This window comes from Corapipo altera, unplaced genomic scaffold (assembly GCF_003945725.1).
Source record: "Corapipo altera isolate COAL_440 unplaced genomic scaffold, ASM394572v1 112, whole genome shotgun sequence".
NCBI lineage: Eukaryota > Metazoa > Chordata > Aves > Passeriformes > Pipridae > Corapipo > Corapipo altera.
In genome coordinates, this window is record NW_020884899.1 from 2703924 (window position 1) to 2724736 (window position 20813).

General features: G+C 42.0%; 1 protein-coding gene across 2 annotated transcripts in view; it reads right to left on the reverse strand.

Annotated features, from left to right (window-relative positions):
• Positions 1-20609, reverse strand: part of ST6GALNAC5 (ST6 N-acetylgalactosaminide alpha-2,6-sialyltransferase 5) — a 70852-nt gene extending 50243 nt beyond the window's left edge. The window contains exons 1-2 of one of the 2 annotated variants that reach the window (XM_027649041.1): positions 20144-20609; positions 19304-19528 (exon numbers count right to left, since the gene is read on the reverse strand). In XM_027649041.1, the coding sequence (XP_027504842.1) occupies positions 19304-19528; positions 20144-20209 (291 nt within the window). In that variant the 5' untranslated portion in view covers positions 20210-20609. Of the gene's footprint in view, positions 1-19303; positions 19529-19855; positions 20013-20143 lie in introns of those variants that run through there. The other variant, XM_027649043.1, reaches the window with a different exon arrangement.
• Positions 20610-20813: the final 204 nt, after the last annotated feature.

Sequence of the window (20813 nt, forward strand, 5' to 3'; positions counted from 1 at the left end):
TATAGTTTTCCAAGGATGATGATGCTTCACCTGCATTCAGCACCTAACAGCTGAGCTATGCAACTTTGTAGGACAAATGCTTAACTCAAAAGCGAAAACATGTGTGGTGGGTTGAGCCTGGCTGGACACCAGGTGCCCACCAAAGCTGCTCCATCACTCCCCTCTCCAGCTGGACAGGAGAGAGAAATTAAGGCTCAAGATAAGGACAGTGAGAGATCAATTACCCTCTTGGACAAAACAGACTCAACTCAGGGGAATTGGCTTAACTGCCAATCAAATTAGAGTAGGACAATGGGAAATAAAGCTAAATCTTAAAACACTTTCACTCATCCCTGCTTCCCAGGTTAACTTCACTCCCTATTTTCTCTACCTCCTTTTTCTCAGTGGTAGAGGGAGACAGAGAATGGGGGCTGTGGTCAGTTCATCACACACTGTCTCTGCTGCTCCTTCCCCCTCAGGGAGCAGGGCAGAATTCCTTCCCCTGTTCCAGCACCGGGTCCCTCCCATGGGAGACAGTTCTCCATGAACTTCTCCAACATGAGTCCTTCACACAGATTGCAGTTCTTCACACCTTGACCCCTTCCATGGGCTGCAGCCCTTCAGGAAGAGGCTGCTTCAGCATGGGTCTCCCACAGGGTCACAAGTCCTGCCAGCAAACCTGCTCCAGCATGGGCCCCTCTCTCCACAGGTCCTGCCAAGAGCCTGCTCCAGCACAGGCTTCCCACAGGGTCACATCATCCTTCCTGATCAGCTGCCAGGATCCTCCTGGTCAGCCACTGGCTAAGAAAGAGAGAATCCTCAAGCAAACAACCCAGGCTGCCTTTCAAACTCAGAGGCACCCCCGTGAATCACTTGGAACCCATGGGCTGCCCAGTTTATAGTGAAATTATTACTTTGAATTTCATCTTTAAAATGAGAGTCATAACACTGATCCATTTGTTACCCTAAGGGCTGAAAGCACTTTAGAAAAAGCTATGCAAGTGCTAGGTAGGTACATCGTGGTAAAAGAAAATCAACAGAATGGGAGTGTCTCCTTGCCCTGTGTTTGAAAGCACCTGGCACCTCAGAGCCTGCTCTGCAAGGTTTAAAACATAAATAAACACCTTATTCTGTAACTGTGTCCTGTTTGCTTTGCTCTCAAAGCCAACAAGTCCATTGCCAGGAATAACAGCAAGGTCTGTTTTTAGCAGTTTACTTCTTGTATGGCCTTGAATAAACAATTTCTCACATACCATCATACTATCTTCATTTCCATATTAAGAAAGCAAATGAACTAACAAACATCACTCACTAATGTGATTTTTTTTTTATAATTTGCCTTTTTTTAAATGTTGCTTTCAATATAAAGCATTAGGTAAGCACCTTTTCAGAGGAGGTGTCCTAGAAGAATACGTTCACAGCATCTGGAGAAATGCTTAACACAGGAAATGCACTCCTTGGGGCTCTTGAATTTGTGGTCAGGTGATGGTGCTGATGGCATTTGTTTTATATCTTCACTATTTCTCAACAGCCTCTGTAGGATGGAGAGTTCAGCGCTTAAAAGTGGGAGCTAGAGCAAAGGTTAGGAGACACATACTTTTCATCCCCACCTAAAACACAGTGTTAATGCCTTGACAAAGTTATCAACTACATTCCCTAGTGATGGAAAGACTGTAACACCTCAGGATGTGGTGCCTGAGTTTTCTTGGCAGGGGGTACCCTCTCTGAAACCCGGGGCACATGGAGACAGAGAGGGATTCACTTGAAATGCTGGGGTTTGAATCTAAAGATTTCAAACTAGGACTACTTAGCCTGATCCTATTTTACACTAAGGACATTTCATACTTTTAAAATATTATATAGGAGCATTCAAGTGGGTAGATATTGCTAAGTGTCCAAGAACAACTTCACACCAATCCTTCCCTTAGTCATTAGCATAGACTGCAGCAAACAGTACAGAGCTGAACTACTATTTACCATAGCAAAGGATAATACCAAAAGCAGAGAATAAATTTAAGAGATGGCATGGAGCTGCTTTAACTCTCAATAAGCAACGAGAGCAATACAGTTCAGTTCCAGAAATACTTTGCTGTTTGAATTCCTCTTTCAGTCTCAACTACAGGACTAAACCCAAAGTCATTTGCCATGGAGTAGTATTTACAAACAGGATTTATTTATTTATTTAAAATAGGAAATCTCTCAAAAAACCACACAGAAGTACACAAAGGCATTGCAGTTTTGCAGTCATAAAGGGTTCCTGTACCTGTATCTCCAGTTTCAAGCTGTGTGACACATCCTTCAACCTCATCAGCCAAATGGTTATTTTGTTTGTTTGTTTTCTCCTTGCCTTTTTAATACACACAAGTGCTCTTCTCCATTTCCTCAGATTTAGACTAACATATTTAAAAGGCATTCAGGATTCACATTAACATCTAACCAGCAGCAAAACCTGTCATTTTATTTTATCCCTCTTAGCTCCCTGATTACAAAGTTCTATTAACTGACAGACAGCACCAGTTCTCAAAGATAATCAAGAAGAAAGGTCAGTGGTTTAGGAAAGTAAGTTCTGGTCTCTTGGGGAACTGCTGGGACTTGAGCTCAGTGAGAGTTTCAAGAACAAAAAAACAAGGATTCAGTGTCCCTCAATCACAGAACCACAGAATCATTAAGGTTGGAAAAGACTTCTAAGACTGAGCCCAGTTGTCAACTCAGCACTGCCACCTCCAACATTAAACCACATCCCTGAGCACCACACTCACATGTGTTTTGAACTCCTCCAGGGATGGCGATTCCACCACTTCCCCAGGCAGCCTGCTCCAATGCCTGACCACCATTTCGGGGAAGAAATTTCCTACCTGGAAGAGACCAACCACCACCTGTGTACAACATCCTTTCAGGAGCAATAATGTCACCCCTGAGCCTCCTTTTCCCCAGACTAACCAACTCCAGCTCCCTCAGCCGCTCCTTTCAGGACTTGTGCTCCAGACCCCTCACCAATAGTATAATCCTGGCACCGCTCATAAAACCATACAGATTTCCTCAGATCTGAGGATGACCACTGAAACATCAACCCTCAAAAGGGAATTCCTTACAAAGGGTTGTTGCACAAGTACCATCAGAATCACGTGTGACAAAAAGCACTGTCAAGGCCTATACTTCATTAAAACATAGATGCTGATAAAAAACAAGTGTTACTTTATATCACTGTCATCCTTCAACACAGAGAATCCTAAAAATTGTTGTAAAATAATACAATTTTTTCCCCAATCCCAATTATGTATTAACACTATGGTCCCACTTTCTTGTGGTGTTGTAAGTTCTCATGCCCCTTCAACGGGACCCACATATGAAGATTCTTAGAAACATTTGGTGTAGGAAATATTTGGGACCAAACAACTATTAGCCCTGGACTGCAGCCTGCCATTCTTTTCCCTAATCTGTATGAATCTGACAGAGCTGGCCTGACCCGTGCCCTTTCTGCATTCACATTTTATTGATCTATGGACTTCAACACTTCAAAGCAGAATCAGAAAACATCTCTGTGCCAACGTAAGAGAGGTGCTCTATTAGGTGATCAGCAGCTGATGCTTAACATCTCACAGCACTGGCAGCCTCTGCTAATAACAATTGATTGGGCTGCAGACCTGGGCACTAATCCTGCTTCCACTGGTTTCCAGGGGAGAATTCCACTGACTTTTAGCAGAAGCAAGGCTGGGCTCTTTGAATAATGATATTTCATTCACAGCATTTCCTGACCTTGTGTGTCTCTCCCCAGCCCTGCAAAGCAGCATGTGGGAATAGCCTTAGTCACCCAATGCCATGTTTTTGTTCTCTCAAGGAACACAAAGGGAGAGAAGTTCCAAGTATGTCTGTCAATATAAGACTGTTAGGAGATGCACAACAAGAAGTGATGGATTATAATAAAGAGGGAAAAAAAAAGTTGTTTGAAGCTGCTTTCCCTGACAGAGTCTCAACATCACTTGATGGATTATTTGTCAGGGTTCACCATTTGTATCCAGCTTAAGCTACAGTGCTGTGCCAGGAAAATGTGTATTTCAGTGTCTAATCAGAATGACCTGGTCTGTACACCTTCACTCTGAAGAGGGTGCAGTGCAGCTTTTACTGCAGTTTTATTATCCACGATAACCTGATTCACTACTTGCAGTTCTCTTCTCAAACTTTCCTAATTTAAATGAGAAGAATAGAACTGTCTTATCTTTATTTTTACCCTTTGAAAGGGAAGAGAAAAATATTTACTCCTAATCCATAGAAAGCAAAAACACCTGAGGTCACTTAATCTTCAGTTAAATAAAGTTAAGTCTGAAAGGTGACCTCTGTTTTTTTCAAAGGTCATCTTTCATAAATCCTGTCTTTCTGTACCCAGTTGCTCATATCTCACTACTACTACACATAAAATAATTGAGCCCTTTTGTATCTGCCCTCTTGTCTTTATAATTTCTGTGCTTGCTCTTTAGACTTTGCAAATTTTTGGCAAAGAAAACCGAGGGCTATCAACATCCCAAGCATACACTGGACGCCCCTACAGGCCATAGAATTCAGACCTACTGTTTTAATCTACTAGGTCAGACACAGTCACAACACAAGTGATTTTGCCACAAATCAGTGTCCAAGGAAACTCTGGATCAGCATTCCCAGAGGTTAAGGAGTTGGCAGCCTAATCATTCCTTCTACCTTAAAAGACCTTAAAGATGATCCTTACTGGTACATGGCAAGATTTGTTCCTGCTCTTCCAAAACTACTCATGTTTCACAGGACTGTGATAGACTTCATACTCCAAAATTATCAGTCAGTTGCTGACAACATTTATATCCAAATACATTTTAAATCATCCTACTTGTTGGTCGTCTTCTGGAGCCAGAAAACGATTTTATTTTTGCTTTAAACTAAAATAAGATGAGACTATTCGAATATGCAAAAAGAAGTCTGAGATGTGCTATCACAATTCTCCCTCCCCTCAATAAAATTCACGTTTGATTTTTAAACATATTTTCAATAAAATGTCATACAATAAATACCAAATGCACGACACACTACATAATGAAATATACACCAAATATTTCGAGACATGATAAATTAATGTAAAACAAGTAGCTGGTGCCAGTGTGATGAATACACTGTTACCTGAAGGACCCGAGGGCACCTATTTAACTCTGTTCAGTGCCTGTATTTGCACGCCCCACTGAGGTTTATTAGAGCCCAAAATACTGTGATGTGCAGCCCTGCTGAGCACATCAACTACCAAGCCTAAAGGGTTAATCTACCCTAGTCACCAGAGTTGTTGCAAAGTGTGTGTGGTTCGACATGCTCTAAAAATCAAGGCATTGATTTAAGTGCCTGTGGGCTGATTTAGAATGAGATCTCAGTGTCTCAGACATAGTTGATGACACTTTGACAGAACCTGAAAGCCAAAACCTGAAGTGTGGTCTACAAAAGCGTGGTTCAACCAGCCACCATCTAGATCTGCACTTAAGGAACCACTCTTTCTCTGTGTCTGACAGGAGCAAACCTGGTAGCCTTGCAGGGCATCTAACATGAACATATGATTAAGCTGGGAGAGTTATACAGCTCAATAAAACAGATCAGAAAGCTCTTGTGTAATCTCCAACTCATGTATTTCTCAAAATACGTGTTTTAACAGCTCCTGGAGAAGGAACTCAAATGCTTTACACATCATTTCCATGTAAGATCCGCAACTCAAGGCCACAAATTGTGTTCTCTTCTGTTGTCTGTTATCTGGGCTAAACCATCCTCCACCATGACCCTGCCCAAGCAGTGAAGGCACACTAAAATGTTTTTCTGTTGGGCAGCTCTGCACAGCAGAGTAAGTATCTCAAACCCATTTCAGGGGCATAACTCTCCCAATCCACTGTACAGAACTTCAGTGTTACACAGAACAAGGTCTGAAATCTCACTTTCAACCCATGCCTGAAAGTCAGGTATCCTAAAGCGACTGCTTGTGCACCTATCCTGAGGCTGAGTCCCCTCAGTTTTCAGCCCTTCAGCACTTTCCAAAGTCCTATCAGAAATTCCTCTCTGGACGCTCAAGGTCAAAACTACAGTTTAAACTCTTTTGTTTCACTATCCCCCTCTGTCACATGGGATTAGTACTCCTGAACTTTAAGGCAGGAGTCTTCATTTAATGCTTCTATGGCACTTGGAGAGCCTCAGAAGCAAGGTGATATGTAAGCACAAAGTACTATTATTATTTAATGAGTTGAGGGGAAGAACCTCTTGTTCCAGAAAATGGGAAGGTTATATGTGTGTAAAATATAAAAACAGCCACTTGAAACTGTATTTGAAGGAGAATTTAAAAGAAAATTGTTATTTGTTGAGAGTTTCTTTTCCTATTTTGTAAAAAAAAAATTATTAGAAAAGTACAATTTAGGCACCTATGACACTAAAAGGCTTATTTTTAGTATATTTTACCTACTGCTTCAACATACAACCCGTATCACTTCACTGGATGAATATCTGCACAAATTGCACTAGTTGGCTATTATCAGATAATTATTAAAAAATTCCTCTTCACAAGTTTTAGGTAGAACAACATTAATTAAGTGGTACAGACACCCACAATGAAATGCAAACCTTTGATACCTATAGCATAATACTGTGGTTCCTTCCTACCACTTTTGTACTCTGTTGGGGCTTTTATCTTTCAGAATGAATTTAACTTCGCCTCCCAGCTTCACCATTCTTTTCACACAGTTTTGTTTCAAGCCTTGTCACATCTAAATATGCTGCAACTTTAGGAAATGTCTTTTTTTTGTGACTTAGTGTTGTAATTTGAAAGGAAAACGTAAGAGTAATTACTGATGTAATAATAAAACATGAACATACTGTAGACAACTCTGTAGAATTTTAACTAGGAAATGTAGGTTCACAAAATTATCCCCTGTCCTCCTTCCAACGAGCTGTCACCCAGTGCACATCTTACTTCCATGAATTTAATATTTTGAACACTGTCAACTTCGTCTCCGTATTTCACAACAATAAACATAGAGCAAATATAATGCTGCTAAATAAGAGCTTGAAATACAATCTTCTTACAGAAATATGTATGCCTGAAACAGCTCCTCTTTTTATTGATTGCTCTGTGCAAAAATATGAAAGCATAAATACTGGGAGTTGATTTGTTTTAATTTCTTTGCACTTAGACATTGCCTCAGCCTAAAGAAGGATCTAACCAGACTCTGACAGTTAAAGATTAACAGTCCTGCCATACCAACAGGCTTGACAAAGGAGCTTAACTTAATCCTTAAGGCAGTATAAGATGTCTTATGTGTATTACTGCATAGGAGCACAACTTTAATAAACACGGTGGGATGTAATTTTCGGTACTTTTACTGACGTCAAGTATGGGGCATGAAACAAAAAATAATTGGACAGATCTATTTGTTTTCCAAGGGAGACTATTTTTTAAAGATTACTTTTGTTTTGAATTTCAAAGTCTCGGTGCTCTGCACAGAGTATACTAAGAAAGCAATTAAAAAAAAAAAGAAAGCAAAAAAGCAGATGCAATCTCATCATTCACAATCACAAGGGATGGGACTCAATTTCAGCTAAACTGGAAACTGTCTCACACACTGCTCTGTTATAGCTGGTTTTACCTCTGCTCTCAGTCACAAGATTTTCCTGTGAACAATACACTCAATTTTAAAAAGTTTTGAGAACTTAAATAACTGTTGGTACTTGGACTTAGTATGATATGGATGAGATCACCTCTTGCACCTTCAAATAGAATTAATCTTCCTTTTTTATTTGCTACAGACCATGAAAATTAACCATCATACCTGCAAGTTCAAATGTTAGGACATTAATTGTCATGTAAAAACGATTTTTTTCACATTATGCACTACAAATATGATATGTCATCTTCATAACATACTGAAAAATATCCCTAGGAAGTGGCATAATTAAAAAAAATCATTTCTAAGAAACTTTAATAAAGCTGATGCATCGTATCATCAATCAATTTATTCTATATGTGTCTGAGAGCACTGATATAAGCATAATGGCTCTAGCTCTTTTTAGCATAAAGTCTACTTCTAAAGTGCTCCTAATGCAGCTGTTTCACTGTGTTCTACAGCAATATGAAACCTCAAAGACAGGTTTTCAGGTCCTGTGAATTGTCTCCAACACAGATTTGATCTGAAGAGACGTGCTATTATAGGTTATATGTATAGGTATATGTAGGATCTATTGCTGCTCCATCCTGACAGCACTGAGAGCTCTCACAAGAAAGACTGAGAGCCAGCTGCACCTTCTCCTGAAGCCCAGGATGCTGCACATTCCTGGTCTTTCAGGAGAGCAGAAACACGATCCCTCCACCTGCAGGTGGGTAACAAGCTGGGTGAAGTTTCAAATCAGCACAGCTGGGAGTGAAAGGTGATTCTAAAGCCTCATTTCACTTCCCAGGCCAAAACGTCCACAGGCATAATTAAAGACACCCTGAAAGCTGTTCTGCGTTGCACAAACTGCTGCAGATCAAAAGGGATCACTGTGCTGGAAGAAATCAGACACATTAATACCAGAGATACCCTCCTGGCCTCGATATCCCTCCTCCACATCTAGCAGCTGCACAAAGTACCTCAATTATGCCCTTAAACCATCAGGGAGACACCAACACTACCCCTGAGAAAGAATATTCAGCATATCTATAACTAGGTTCATTGCTTCTTTGCACTGCTACTGAGACACAAAGCAGATACAGCAAAAGTGAAAAGTTCTAGTTTTGATTCTACTTGTAAAAAAGTCAGAGCATTTGGCTATTCATAAAAATTAAATCAAAATTAAATCTATTAATATGATAATTACATATGGAAAGAGTAACATTAAGGCTCAAAGGCTCAGCAGTCTCTCATTAATGAAGATATTACTAAATATCCTATCAGCAAAAATTCTTCACTGACTGAAATTAAGATAAAGTCAATCAATATTTCCAAAGAAATATATATGTGGTAAGAATATCAGAAACCATAAATGAAAACACAAATGTTACAAATTAAATAGTCTTACGCATATAGAAATAGACATGTTACAAGCAAAAAACCTCATAACTTCATTCTCAAACATGATTTTCTAAAGCAAGGCAATTAAAATCCTTTCTTGTTTAACAAGTATCTGCCCAGTGGCAGCAGCAGATTTTGTCTTAAGTGGTGACTTAGATGACTACATCATGCTCTGTGAACCTAATTTAGTGTCTCATTTCAAACTTTGAAAACCTGATCCACAACATCATCTATCATATTAGGCTGCAGTACTAAACAGAAATTATGAAAAATAGTCTTTTGTGTCAAGTGTACTCAACACGTGGCAATCTAATGACCAAAATTTAAGTAACAAGGGTACCGTGGGTTACATTCTCCCATTGTGTAAGGTAGAAAATTCTTGGCAGAGGACTGAAAATGCTCCTCTGGAGCAGATTAGGAAAACATTCGGACATGGATTGGAAGGTTTTTGCAGGGAGATGCAAGCAAATAACTGACCATGCCACCACACAGGCAAGATCTGCCCATGAGCCGATTGTAGGACTCACAGAAGCTTCGCAACCACACCACATGTGCTGCTGAGCCCGGGATAACAAACCCTGCCTCTCAGTCAAGCTTATTAGTTCTGGCTTAGCGACGTGCTCAGCGCAGCGGCTCCGCTGCCAGAGCAGAGCCCGGGCACCTCCAAGCAGCTCCCAGGGAGGGCAGAGAGTGCTCTCCTCCCCTGGCAAAACCCCACACAGGCATATGCTGCAAAGGCAGCTGGCACTCGGAAAACCCTCACTGAAGTGCCCCTTGTTATGTGCAGTCCCATTCACATCCGAGGTGGTTCTCATGGATAATGTGAGCAATGTTACAACAAACTGTCTCAGTCTTTGTAAGGCTCGTGAATCACTATTAAAAACAGGAAGGAAATCTGGAGCAGTGCTACAAAGACAATACATAAGTGGATGAACAAGTGGAAACAGCAGTGGCTTTGCCATAGGTTTTCTTATTTGTAAAATGCGTTTTGGATGGTCATCAATAGTATCAACAGTGGTCATTTTATAAAAAGTAAGCACTAAGGAAGAAATTATCTAAATAAAACACAATATGTTTTGGTTTGTTTTTAAAAAAGAGGAGTTCACCTGAAATTATCCAGGCACACGCAGATGAGCTGAGGAAGGACAGGCAGTACTGACTCTGCATCACTCTGGCAGCTGCATTCAGACCACTGGCTGTATTTTGAGGTTTTATGCTTCTATTTTAGAGTCAACCAACATGCTGAGTTGTGTAAAACTAACCCTTTTAAAGTGGTATTAGGACTGAAATGGACAGCAACAAAATTTAGGAGCACATTTAACATTATTCTAATCTCTATGGATGTAATTTAGCCAAGCATCAGAAGGACTGACCCAAAGCTGCCACACTGAAAGCCAGAGCAGAGCAGGGAAGGGATAGCACAGGTTGCACCACAGCACATACTCTCTGTGAGCCCCTGAGCTCTGCACAAAGGCCGAGCATAAGGTTGGGAAAACACTGCTCCCATGCATTTGGCCAGAAACTTTTTCATAAGGACTGTGGACAAGTCTTGGAGATCATGTTTTCTAAACATGCCTTCTCTGTGGCCAAATGTTCAGTCTCTGCAAGTACAAGGTGTATATGTTTTGGATGGCCAAAGTTAAAAAACAGCTGGTATTTCAAACACAGTTTCAGACCCTGGCACTGCATTTGAGAGTTGCCCAGAAGTGTTTTGGGCATGTCTTTACCACTATTGCCCGGGCACTCCACATTGCTTTGGCTTCTCTTGAGCCCAAATGCCACAGAAAGTACAGTGCCAGCCCAGGTCCAGGAAAAATGTTCCTGCCAAAGGTCAGGATTTACTCGCTCAGATACAACGTGACTATTCTGGTTTCAAACTAACAAGCTCGTCTCAAACTACACCACCCAGACTTACTGACCCAGCCTCCCCCACCCAGCTTTGGACTCTCTTGCATCATTTCATCAGCCCGTAGCCCCCTGTCCGCTGCCTCAATCATGTGCTTCCTCAGAAACTCATTTTTGTACAAGTCACAGAAGTGAAGTTTATTGAAATGGAATAGAAATGTCCATCCACAGAGGATGGTAGTGCAGGTGAGAAAGTTTGGAAGGTAGCAAGCCTGGGTGTAAGTCATGCCACTGTCTGCAAAACACAGCTTGGGGTCAAACTGGCAGGAAAGGTTTTAACCTCATGCAGGTGAACAGGTAAGCAGCATGTACTTGCTGATGAATGCAGTCTCTAGAACCTTATTTCTAAGCCAGCCACTTCTTAAGCATGACAATAGTTTTTTAACTTTCCTGAGCACAAAGCTGGGTACAGATGTACCTTTGCACAAACTTGCACTGTGGAATTTTTCTTTTCTTTAGAGATAACTCTGAGACTGATGCTCTGCTGAATGTTATTACATCTACTTTTATGACCTGCTATAGCTGAGGGTAAGATATATTCTGATTTAATACTGTCCAACAGCACAAAATTTACAGAATACTTTATTTCTGCAATATTAACATCATGCCAATACCTGAGGATGCTAATAGCATACTAAAATCAAAATATATTATTTACCTAACAAAAATGCATATTTCAAATGTACTGACTGGTCATTGAGAAACATTTTCCTTTTCTTTTCCAGGTTATTTCTAACTAAGCCACCCATTCTGTAACGGAAATTTTTGTACAGCTGCAATGAATTCCTAACGTGTTGTATTCCATGACAAAGCACACATTTATATATTCTTGTTCTATGTTACTTAAAACAGTCCAGATTATTAAATCTAAATTAAGAAAACCTGATCTATGCTGCCTCTATACCATATAAACCCATTACTATTCCCTTTCCTCGGACAATGAACATTTTGCACTAGTTCACTGCCATTGTGAAAAAATAGTCTAGTAATCTATTAAATATATCAGTTTGCCCTCTCTGTGTTTTAAAATAACCCAATCTTATTCCGAAGTTTTCTCACAAGGTTCCAGTAAGGATTCAGAATTTATTATTGCACTTAACATACACATTGTGCTTCTCTTAACACTCTGTGTCTCTCTGAACACACAGCCCAGACACTGTTACCAGACTGGCCCAACCTCAGTTCAAAAGGAATATTCTCGGTAGGAATGCGCACGTGTTTCTCAGTGCCCAACTCTGGCTTTCATACAGACCATCCAAGGGCACCTCAGAGCTCCACTTCTCCATTTGTGTTTTGCACTTCTGTTGCAAACAGACTCTCTGGAGGCAGGAGGTTTCAGCTTTGACTTGCTTCCTCACTTCCTATGTGACTTTTGTTCTTAAATGTATTAGGCTATCTTCAGAATGACAGTGGAGAACAATTAATAGCAGTTTCTGAGTTGAAAATACTTGCTTTTCCAGCTGGTAGCAAACTTCAGTAGGTAACCTGGTATTAACACTTCAAGGTTTAACTATTAGAGCACAAGAGTGATGCCTAACCGAGATTGCTTAGGGATGAGGTGAAATGGAGTGAGGTGAATATCATGATGCTTCACCTCACCTTCAAAGCAGCTTTTGTGCTGTCACATCTGCTTATATCAGCACCAAACGACTGCTGATTTGATCATAATTGCCCTAATTAGAAGCTCAATTAATACACTGAGTTTTCTCCCTATCAATGCCACCTCAGCATCAAGGATGTGCATACGGAGCGTTACTGAGCAATACAGGTTAAACTAAGAAGGAAGGTCACTGGGAAAAGAAAACTACCTGCACTTTGTTGTTTTGAGGATATCACATAGGATGACACTCAATATCCATTTATGCCCCAGGACAAGCAGAAAGGGAGAACTTAAGGAAACTCTATTGAGAGATATCCATCAGCTGTGAGCAAAAATTACATTTCCTGTCATTGAAAATCTCATTTAGTTCAGACTTGCTTCCACCGAGGATTAAAATCCTTCAAAAAGAACACTTTGTCTTCACAGGAAGATGAAAATAACCTAAAATGCTCACAGTGAAAGATCATGTGAAAAAGAAGTGCACAATATGGCAGCTTTAAATGGTTATCAAATGTAATATACTTCAGCAAATACTAGAAATACAAAGGTGGTCATTGAAATTAATGATGTAAACGAAGAGGAAAAAAAAAATTAAGGGCTTTTGCATGAGAGACGAGCAAATCTCACTAGCAGACAGAGTATCACCAATTCCTGCCTGGAAGTGTTTTGTATATCCATCCAATTAAGAATTTTGCATGTTCACAAAAGAAGACAGGTAAGCAGGCAGCATATTTACTCATTCCTCACTCTTCACGATTTAGGATAAAGGCTATAATCCAAACAAATCAAAAAAGGCTATAATCCAAAAATCAAAAAACAGCAGTGCAAACCAAACAAAAACATCTTCATGCTTCTGCAGTTTTTCTTCAACCAAGAAAAAAGAAAAAAAGAACTTTCTGTCTCAGTTGTAAAAACAAGATCGTGTATTATGACCCATATATGGTATCAGGTATTGCTGTGAGATGTGACTTTTTTATAATGTGAGAAAATTAAAACACCATTCTGCATCAACTGCCTTGACCTGACCAGCTACCTATTTATGTTTGTAATGAAATCCATCATCAACATTTTTTGCTGTAGCCTCTGAAATAATCTCTTTGCTTCTATTTCTATGAAAGAATAAAGCTGCATCACAAAGTGTCACAGAATACATGGGGTAAGATCTTCACCTGGTATAAACGCCAATATCTTCTCTTTTTTTCACTATTACAACAATGATTTCCTCTCCATTATCTTCTCAACCACCAATAAATGATCAGAACTAGTTTGTGATGGGGTTTTATGCATCATGTTACATTAATGACCATTTACAACACCATGCACTAGATGCACACCAAACATCTTTCAGTTTTCAGGGACATCTTAATAGTTAATAGTGTCTGTGCTCTTTTGAGACAATTTTTTAAGCAATGGATCCTGACCTCTGCCTGGACTCACTATCCCCTATTAGTTAGATTTTATCTTTAACAGTACTTATTTTTTAAAGAATTAGGCAGTAGTGATAACTGCAAAATGTGACTTGTTTTTATTATCCTGACAGCTAACATTTGTGATCTCTCTCAAGCACACACTGGAGTCAGAATTCTATAAAAGATGTGTCCAACTACAGAATATGGCCTTTTTAATAAAACAAATGTATAAACTGCACAGCTAACTGACACCTATGTGTAAAACTTTAAAAATATTTGAAGATATTCTAAGCAGGAGCAGTGCCAGGCTAGAACCACTGGTTCTTCGCAGAGGTGCCAAGCAACCTGGAAAACAGGAAAATGTACCATCATCTCCTGCCATTGCTGAGCACTCTGTATTGCACACCACGTGTTAGCACCTAGTACACACAGACACTGCCAAAAACTTCAGACAAGGGTCATCAAAATGAATGAACCCAACATTATGATCTGTTAGGCTGAAAAAGCAATAGCTCAGAAGTAAGAAAATATAAAGCACAGAACAGTCATTTTTCAAAAGTTGGGTAAATCTGGTAAAATAATTGTCTCTGCTCTGAACGTCTGGATATTCAGTCACATTCCCTGACTGTCATGGTCCTTTTTTTTTTCTTTAAGCTGTGAACTTTATAAGGGTTTAAATAAACCTACAGCTTATCAGAGTAAAAGGTGACTACAGTACCTTAAAATAGAAAGCCAAGAAGCCAACAAAACATGGAGCACGGGGCTTTTGTGGACTCTCACCTTGCACAGGTCTCTGACAGATGGAAGTGTCCCAAACAAGGTTATTCTAGAATAAAGTCTCCCCCTTGTGGATCTCTCACATAATAAAAGCTCCATCAAATACTTAATTGCATAATAAAGTTTGTGTTCCTTCCTTTGCAGGTAAGAATTCCAGGAGCAAACAGGAACATGTAACAAAATCATGGTACGTGGTTTATTTAACTCAGTGGGCTTGATCCCACCTCAGGCAAGACAAGTTGTTTTGCTGTAAGATACTTTTGATTTAATACTTACTAAAAATAATATAAAACATGGCAAGACTTCCATCCTATTTGAAATGCACAAAGTTTACTATCCTGGAAAAAATATTTTCCTCCGAGAGCAACTTTTTGCGTCTCAGAGATTAAGGAGCTATAGCACTATTTGCAGAATGGCTCTTCCTCAAACACTTCATTAACTACACAGTTCTCTGATCTGCATTAATTTAAAGGGATCACAAAGATTTCTTTGCATATGATAATTCACATTATCATAAATTAAGAAATCATTGTGATCACTTAAATTACCATGTTGATCTCAATGCTCTTTTAAGGTACTTAAATGTTGCTCTAATAGATTATGCACTTGGTCTGAAAGATTGATTTTGATTTTTTAAAACAATTTTATAAGAAACTGAATTCTTGATGGCTTCAAATACCATTCAATTACATATGTGACAAACTGATATTTTATTTGCAGTACCAACTGTTGAGTCAATACTGGGTAAAAAGCTTTTTAACTGTCCAGAGATATGTTCTTACATTCATTTCAGAATAGTAATATAATGGTTAAATATTTATTTCTTGCAAGTTCTGGAACAGTGCTAGGTTTCCTACTTTCATTAACAGTCTGTTATTTGTATGCAGTAATTGCTTTAAAAATATTAGCATTGTAATTTCTTGCAAGCACTGCGACAAATCAACAGAAAGGCTTATCCCCACACCTGCCCACTGAGGAGCAGAATTCTGCTTCCCTCGATGCCAGTGACAAAACCTCTTTAATTTCAGGATTACACACAAAGAATTTAGGAAAGATGTCAGTCTGACAGTCTAGGACTCCTGTCCTTTCTAACTGCAGAACAGATGCAGTGCTACACCCCGTCAATGTGCCTCTGTAGGAAGCAACAGCTCCTCCAAGTAGAAGGGAAGCTGCTGCTTCTCCACTTCATTTCAGTCCTTGACCTCTCAACAGTAACTATCAGCAAACCATATTTTCTGTTCCAAATGTGAGATCTTCTAGGATGCAACATCTGGCTACTGGGAACAAAAAAAACATCCTATTTATTCGTTTCAAACATCCATCAACAATGACTGTCAACTGCTGCTGCTCTGGGACACACAGAGGAGAAATGACAAGAACCCACTTGCGCCTCTGGATCCACGACATCTCTGAGCTTGTTTGTTTTAAGAGTTCAATTCAACAAAAATTAAGTGTGCGCTGCTAAACTGTGACAGGCAACTGAAGCTAAGTAAATGGGTTCTGATCTCTGATGCTTGACTCACAGAAAAATGGGCTTACAGAAACCACGAAGGCAAAGCGCTAGGAAACAAAACATTACAAACCTGACCAAGAGACGAGAAACTCCTGCAAAAAAAAAATCTCTTCAATCCAGTAAAAAAAGAATGTTAGGTATTTTGCTGTTTTCTCAGAGACTGCCTGCTTCTCTTGACAGGATAGATGAGAAACTATAATTCTTACTGAATATGATATAAAAAGAGAAAAATAATTGGTAATTACAATATTGCAAGCTATATTTCAAAATCATTGGTACTTTACTAAGTGCCTTGATTTTCTGGTAAATAGTCTCCACACACGATCATCCAGCACTACTAAATGAGCTGCATTGCTAGTAGTGACAGACATTTGTAATACATGATATTTCACAGTGTGGACAACTGTTAAATTTTATTCCTGAAGAGAAATGTCTATACTGCCACATATTTACACAGCTTCTGTAAGTGTCAATCCTCACACTGTGATTATGGAGTAATACTGAGTTCTATAATACTTGTAGCTTTCATATAGCACTGAATACTTACTCTCATTAAATGCACAACATTTGGGTGCAACACCACAAACATGAAATAAGATTTCTGTATGAAAGCAAACTATGAGATCCTGAAACAAGAACATGTTTCAGCTCCTAGATCTGTAGATCTAGACATTTATCCTACTGGCAACTGTCACTCACGCATGAACACATACCAAGGATGAATTTTGTGTAATGGTCATTCAGCTTCAGGTCATTCAATCAGACAGAAAATCCCAAGATTCTACATGGGAAATGAAGGAGGCTGTACTGTGAAAAAAATCTACCATTCACTGTCATTTCACACCGTCACCTCTGTGCTATCAAAACAGCATGGACCATTGCTGAAGTCATTCCCCCCTTACCTTTCCAAGCCTGTTGTCCTCAAACAACAGGTGCTCTTCATCTCCTTCCAGACCTCCCTCCCTGTCTCTTCACATCCTTCTCACAGCTACAGAATTTTATCTTACTCTCTTTATGTTCCTTAAACCTCCCTGATTCCCTCATGGTGTCTCACTATGGGCTGGACTTTTATGATACCTGCTACTCAAGCTGTCTTCTCTGCAGTTTCCAGTGTTCCACCCAAAACACATGTTCTCTGAAAATGCTCCATCATTTCTCAGTTCTTGCAATCTCTCTCCCCATTCTCACCATAAACGATCCTGCATCCTTCTTCTTCCAAACCATCAATGCCTGTGATCTTTTGCATTCTCCATTTTTTTTTATTCTGCAGGAAAACTCTACGTTCTGGGATTGTAAATCCATGTCAAGTACATGGATTACTAAATGAAATTACTAAAACAAATACACTATCAAGAGTCAAAGCCCTTCTCTCCCCCATCATTCCCTTATGTTAATACAGTGCCCTCACTGCTCTGTATACCACAGTGGCAGAGCTCTCTGCATGATCTCATGTGCATTAAAATAAGACAAAGCAAGCTGGGAACACAGTAGGGATTGTGCAATATTCTTTTTGACCCACAGAAGTTATGTGAAAAAGTTATTAAACCTTCAGCAGATTATTACTGTGAGGCATGAGCTGTGTGAAATGAAACTCAGAAATGGAGTATCTGTGGGGTTCAGGCCACATTACAATATATTAAAAAGCCAGAGAACCATCTTTCTCCAAAACACTGGGAAACATTAAAATTACCCTGGAAAACAATAAACACAGAATAGTGATTTTGAGTATGGTCTGTTAATGAGGGGTGTTTGTAAGTCAGGAGAAACCAATGTAAGTTATCAGTGTCAGAGGGCTACTCAGTTATGCATCCTAAAAATCCACAGATGCCTTTTCAATTACTGCTGTTTACAGAAATCATGTGCATATATATCTACACTTATCACTACAGTTATGTTAAAGAAGAATGAAGGAATTACAAGGGGACATCTCACACAGTAGGAAGCCCGTGGCCAAACTTGCTTTATCTATAGACATTACATTTGAGAATTTCCAGGCAAACCAAGTAAGAAAGCAAATAAAGCCCACAAGGCACCAGCATGTGCTATTTTTCTGTGTTAAGAGCCCTACAGATAACTCTTGCATAGAAAGTGATGCCAGGAGGAACAATAAAAATCTCTGTATATCAAAGTCACTAGTCTTCACACAGTACCTTTAAACTGAGCCCAGTAACGTGTTTGACAACCTATCTTTCAGAAAGTTGTCAGTCTGGATGTGAAAACATGAGAAAGTTAAGAATCCGCACTTCCCTTGCTTATTTTTTATTGAAAATTTTTACTGCAAGATGTGCGTGTACTAGACATTATCTGGGGTTTTGGCAGAGGGAGACCTTGGAGTTTCCGAACACAGCACAAAAGTAGAGGAATCTGCCTTCTGAGAAAATTCCTGAAGATCAACTATCTCTTCAGAATGGATGTGCCACCTTGCTCACTTTATGTCACTACATCTGCTCTGCCAGCTATCAAAGCTTAGTCTGCCTGTCTCTGGTAAACAGGTATTACAGTCTGACAATCCAGCCTGGTAATTCCTCTGTCGAGGGGAGGGACATAATTTTGTTCAGCATTAAAGAAATGCCCCCCAATTTCTATAATGGTAACTATGGTTGGCAACTTCTGCTTCCCAGGAGGAGGATGAAAAGGTCATTTGTGCAGGAGACATTCTTTTTGGTTTCCCATGACAAAACGAGCTAAGAATAAACACCTACCTACTGACCTTCCCTTCCAGTAAATAAACTTCATTCTTTAACCCTTATGACTATCACCATAAACGCACATTTGTATTGTAGCTACAGCATCCAACACCAGAAACAAAACACTTCACCCTCCCTCTTCCCCTGCGCAAGGGAGAAGACAACCAGCACCGCACAAATGCCCAACCGCAGGCTCACACCGGGTCCTGACCCCGCTAAGTCGTGCCCTCGGGGCCAGGCGCGACGGCACCCGAGGGCTTCATTAGCCAGCCCTGACAGCGGGGGCACGGCGATCCCGCCCAGGGGAGACCCGGGCATCTCCGGGGGGCACCAGGGACAGCTCGGCAGGTTCCCCCCGCGGGGGCCGGGAGAGAGGGGAGGTCCCGCGGCCGGCGGCTCACCTTGTGCTCCAGGACGCTGATGTATCCCTCCAGGAGGCCGGCCCCGACGGGCAGAGCCGGGTGGCGCTGGCCGCGCTCGGGGGGCCGGCTGGGCACCGCCGCCACCTGCTGCTGCCGCCGCCGCGGCTCCGGGTGGCCCCCGCCGATGCCGCCGATGCCGCCGTACATGAGCAACAAGCTGGTGCACATGGTGGTGAGCGCCAGGCAGACGGCCAGCCCGTGGCGCTGCGGGGGGCAGAGACACAGCCGGCTCAGCGGGCTGCCCGCGCCGCGGGGCCCAGCGGGGATCGCCGCTCCCCCGCCGGCGCACCCGCAAGTTTCACCCGCCAGAGACCCGGCAAAAGTGCGGCAGAACTGGGGAACCCCCTCCCTCGCCCAGCCCGCTCCCCTGCCTGCCACCCTCTCCACCAGCCCTGCTCCCTCGCCTCTCCTCCCCTCCGAGCGCCCGGCTCCCCCGCGCCTCATCCCCGAGCCGCCGTCCCCCTCTGGGCATCTCGATTCGTGGATTTTAAGGAGTGTTGGGGACTGTAGCGCTTCCCTCCGCCCAGATACCTCCAGCATCGTCCTTTAAGCAGATCGGTTTTCTATACGCTCCTTAAAACGCACACACACACACGCAGAACCCCGCAAACCACGAGCAAACACGAATAAAAGAAAGCAGGCGGAAAGTTCTTGGCCGCCGCCGCCGCCGAGGTTTTGGTGGCCTCCGCGCGATCCCGAAGAGCCGGGGAAGGATGGAGCGTGTGCAGGGTGCCCGGGGCAGCCCCGCGCCTCTCTCCTCTCCTCTCGTCCCCTCCCCGCCGCCGGAGCCGGGATGAGCAGTGCCAACAATGCACTTACCATCAGGGTCTTCATTTTGTGCGCCTCCCGGCCGCCAGTCCTCCCGCTCCCCGCTAGGCTCGGCATGGCGGGGAAGCCGCAGACATGGCTCGGCCAGGGAAGCGCCGCCGTGGCGGGGATTAGGGGGGAATTACACCCGGCCGGACCCTCGGAGCCTGCCAGAGCCGGGTCCTCGGCTGCCCCGCCTGCCTCCGCCCCCGCCTCCGCCTCCTGCTGCCGGCGCAGCGGCGACTTCAGGGCAGGTGGAAGTTAAAACTTCTGCCTCCCGCTCCGCCGCTGCTCCGCCGGCGGGCACCGGGCAGGGGCTCCTTCCCTCCTTCCCTCCGCCTGCCCAGGCCTCTGTCCTGCCCCTGGCACCGGGGCACGACCCTCACGGCACGTTATTTGTGTTTTTCCCAGCGGGAAATTTTCCCGATCTCCCACCGCTAGCCGGGTTTCCTGGAGCTGGCGGCGTTCAGGCAATACTTTAAATCCACATTAGTAAAAAAAAAAAAAAAAATATCGACGCCCTCAAACTCCTTGCGCGGCGCTGACAACACCCTCTCACACAACCTCTCCCGAGCTCTAACAACCGGCTTCAAACCCTTTTGACAGAAGCTTTCTTCGTTTTCTAAAGCAAATCTGACAGACTTGTTCCCCATGCCATCTCTGGTTTCTGAAGGCGGACATT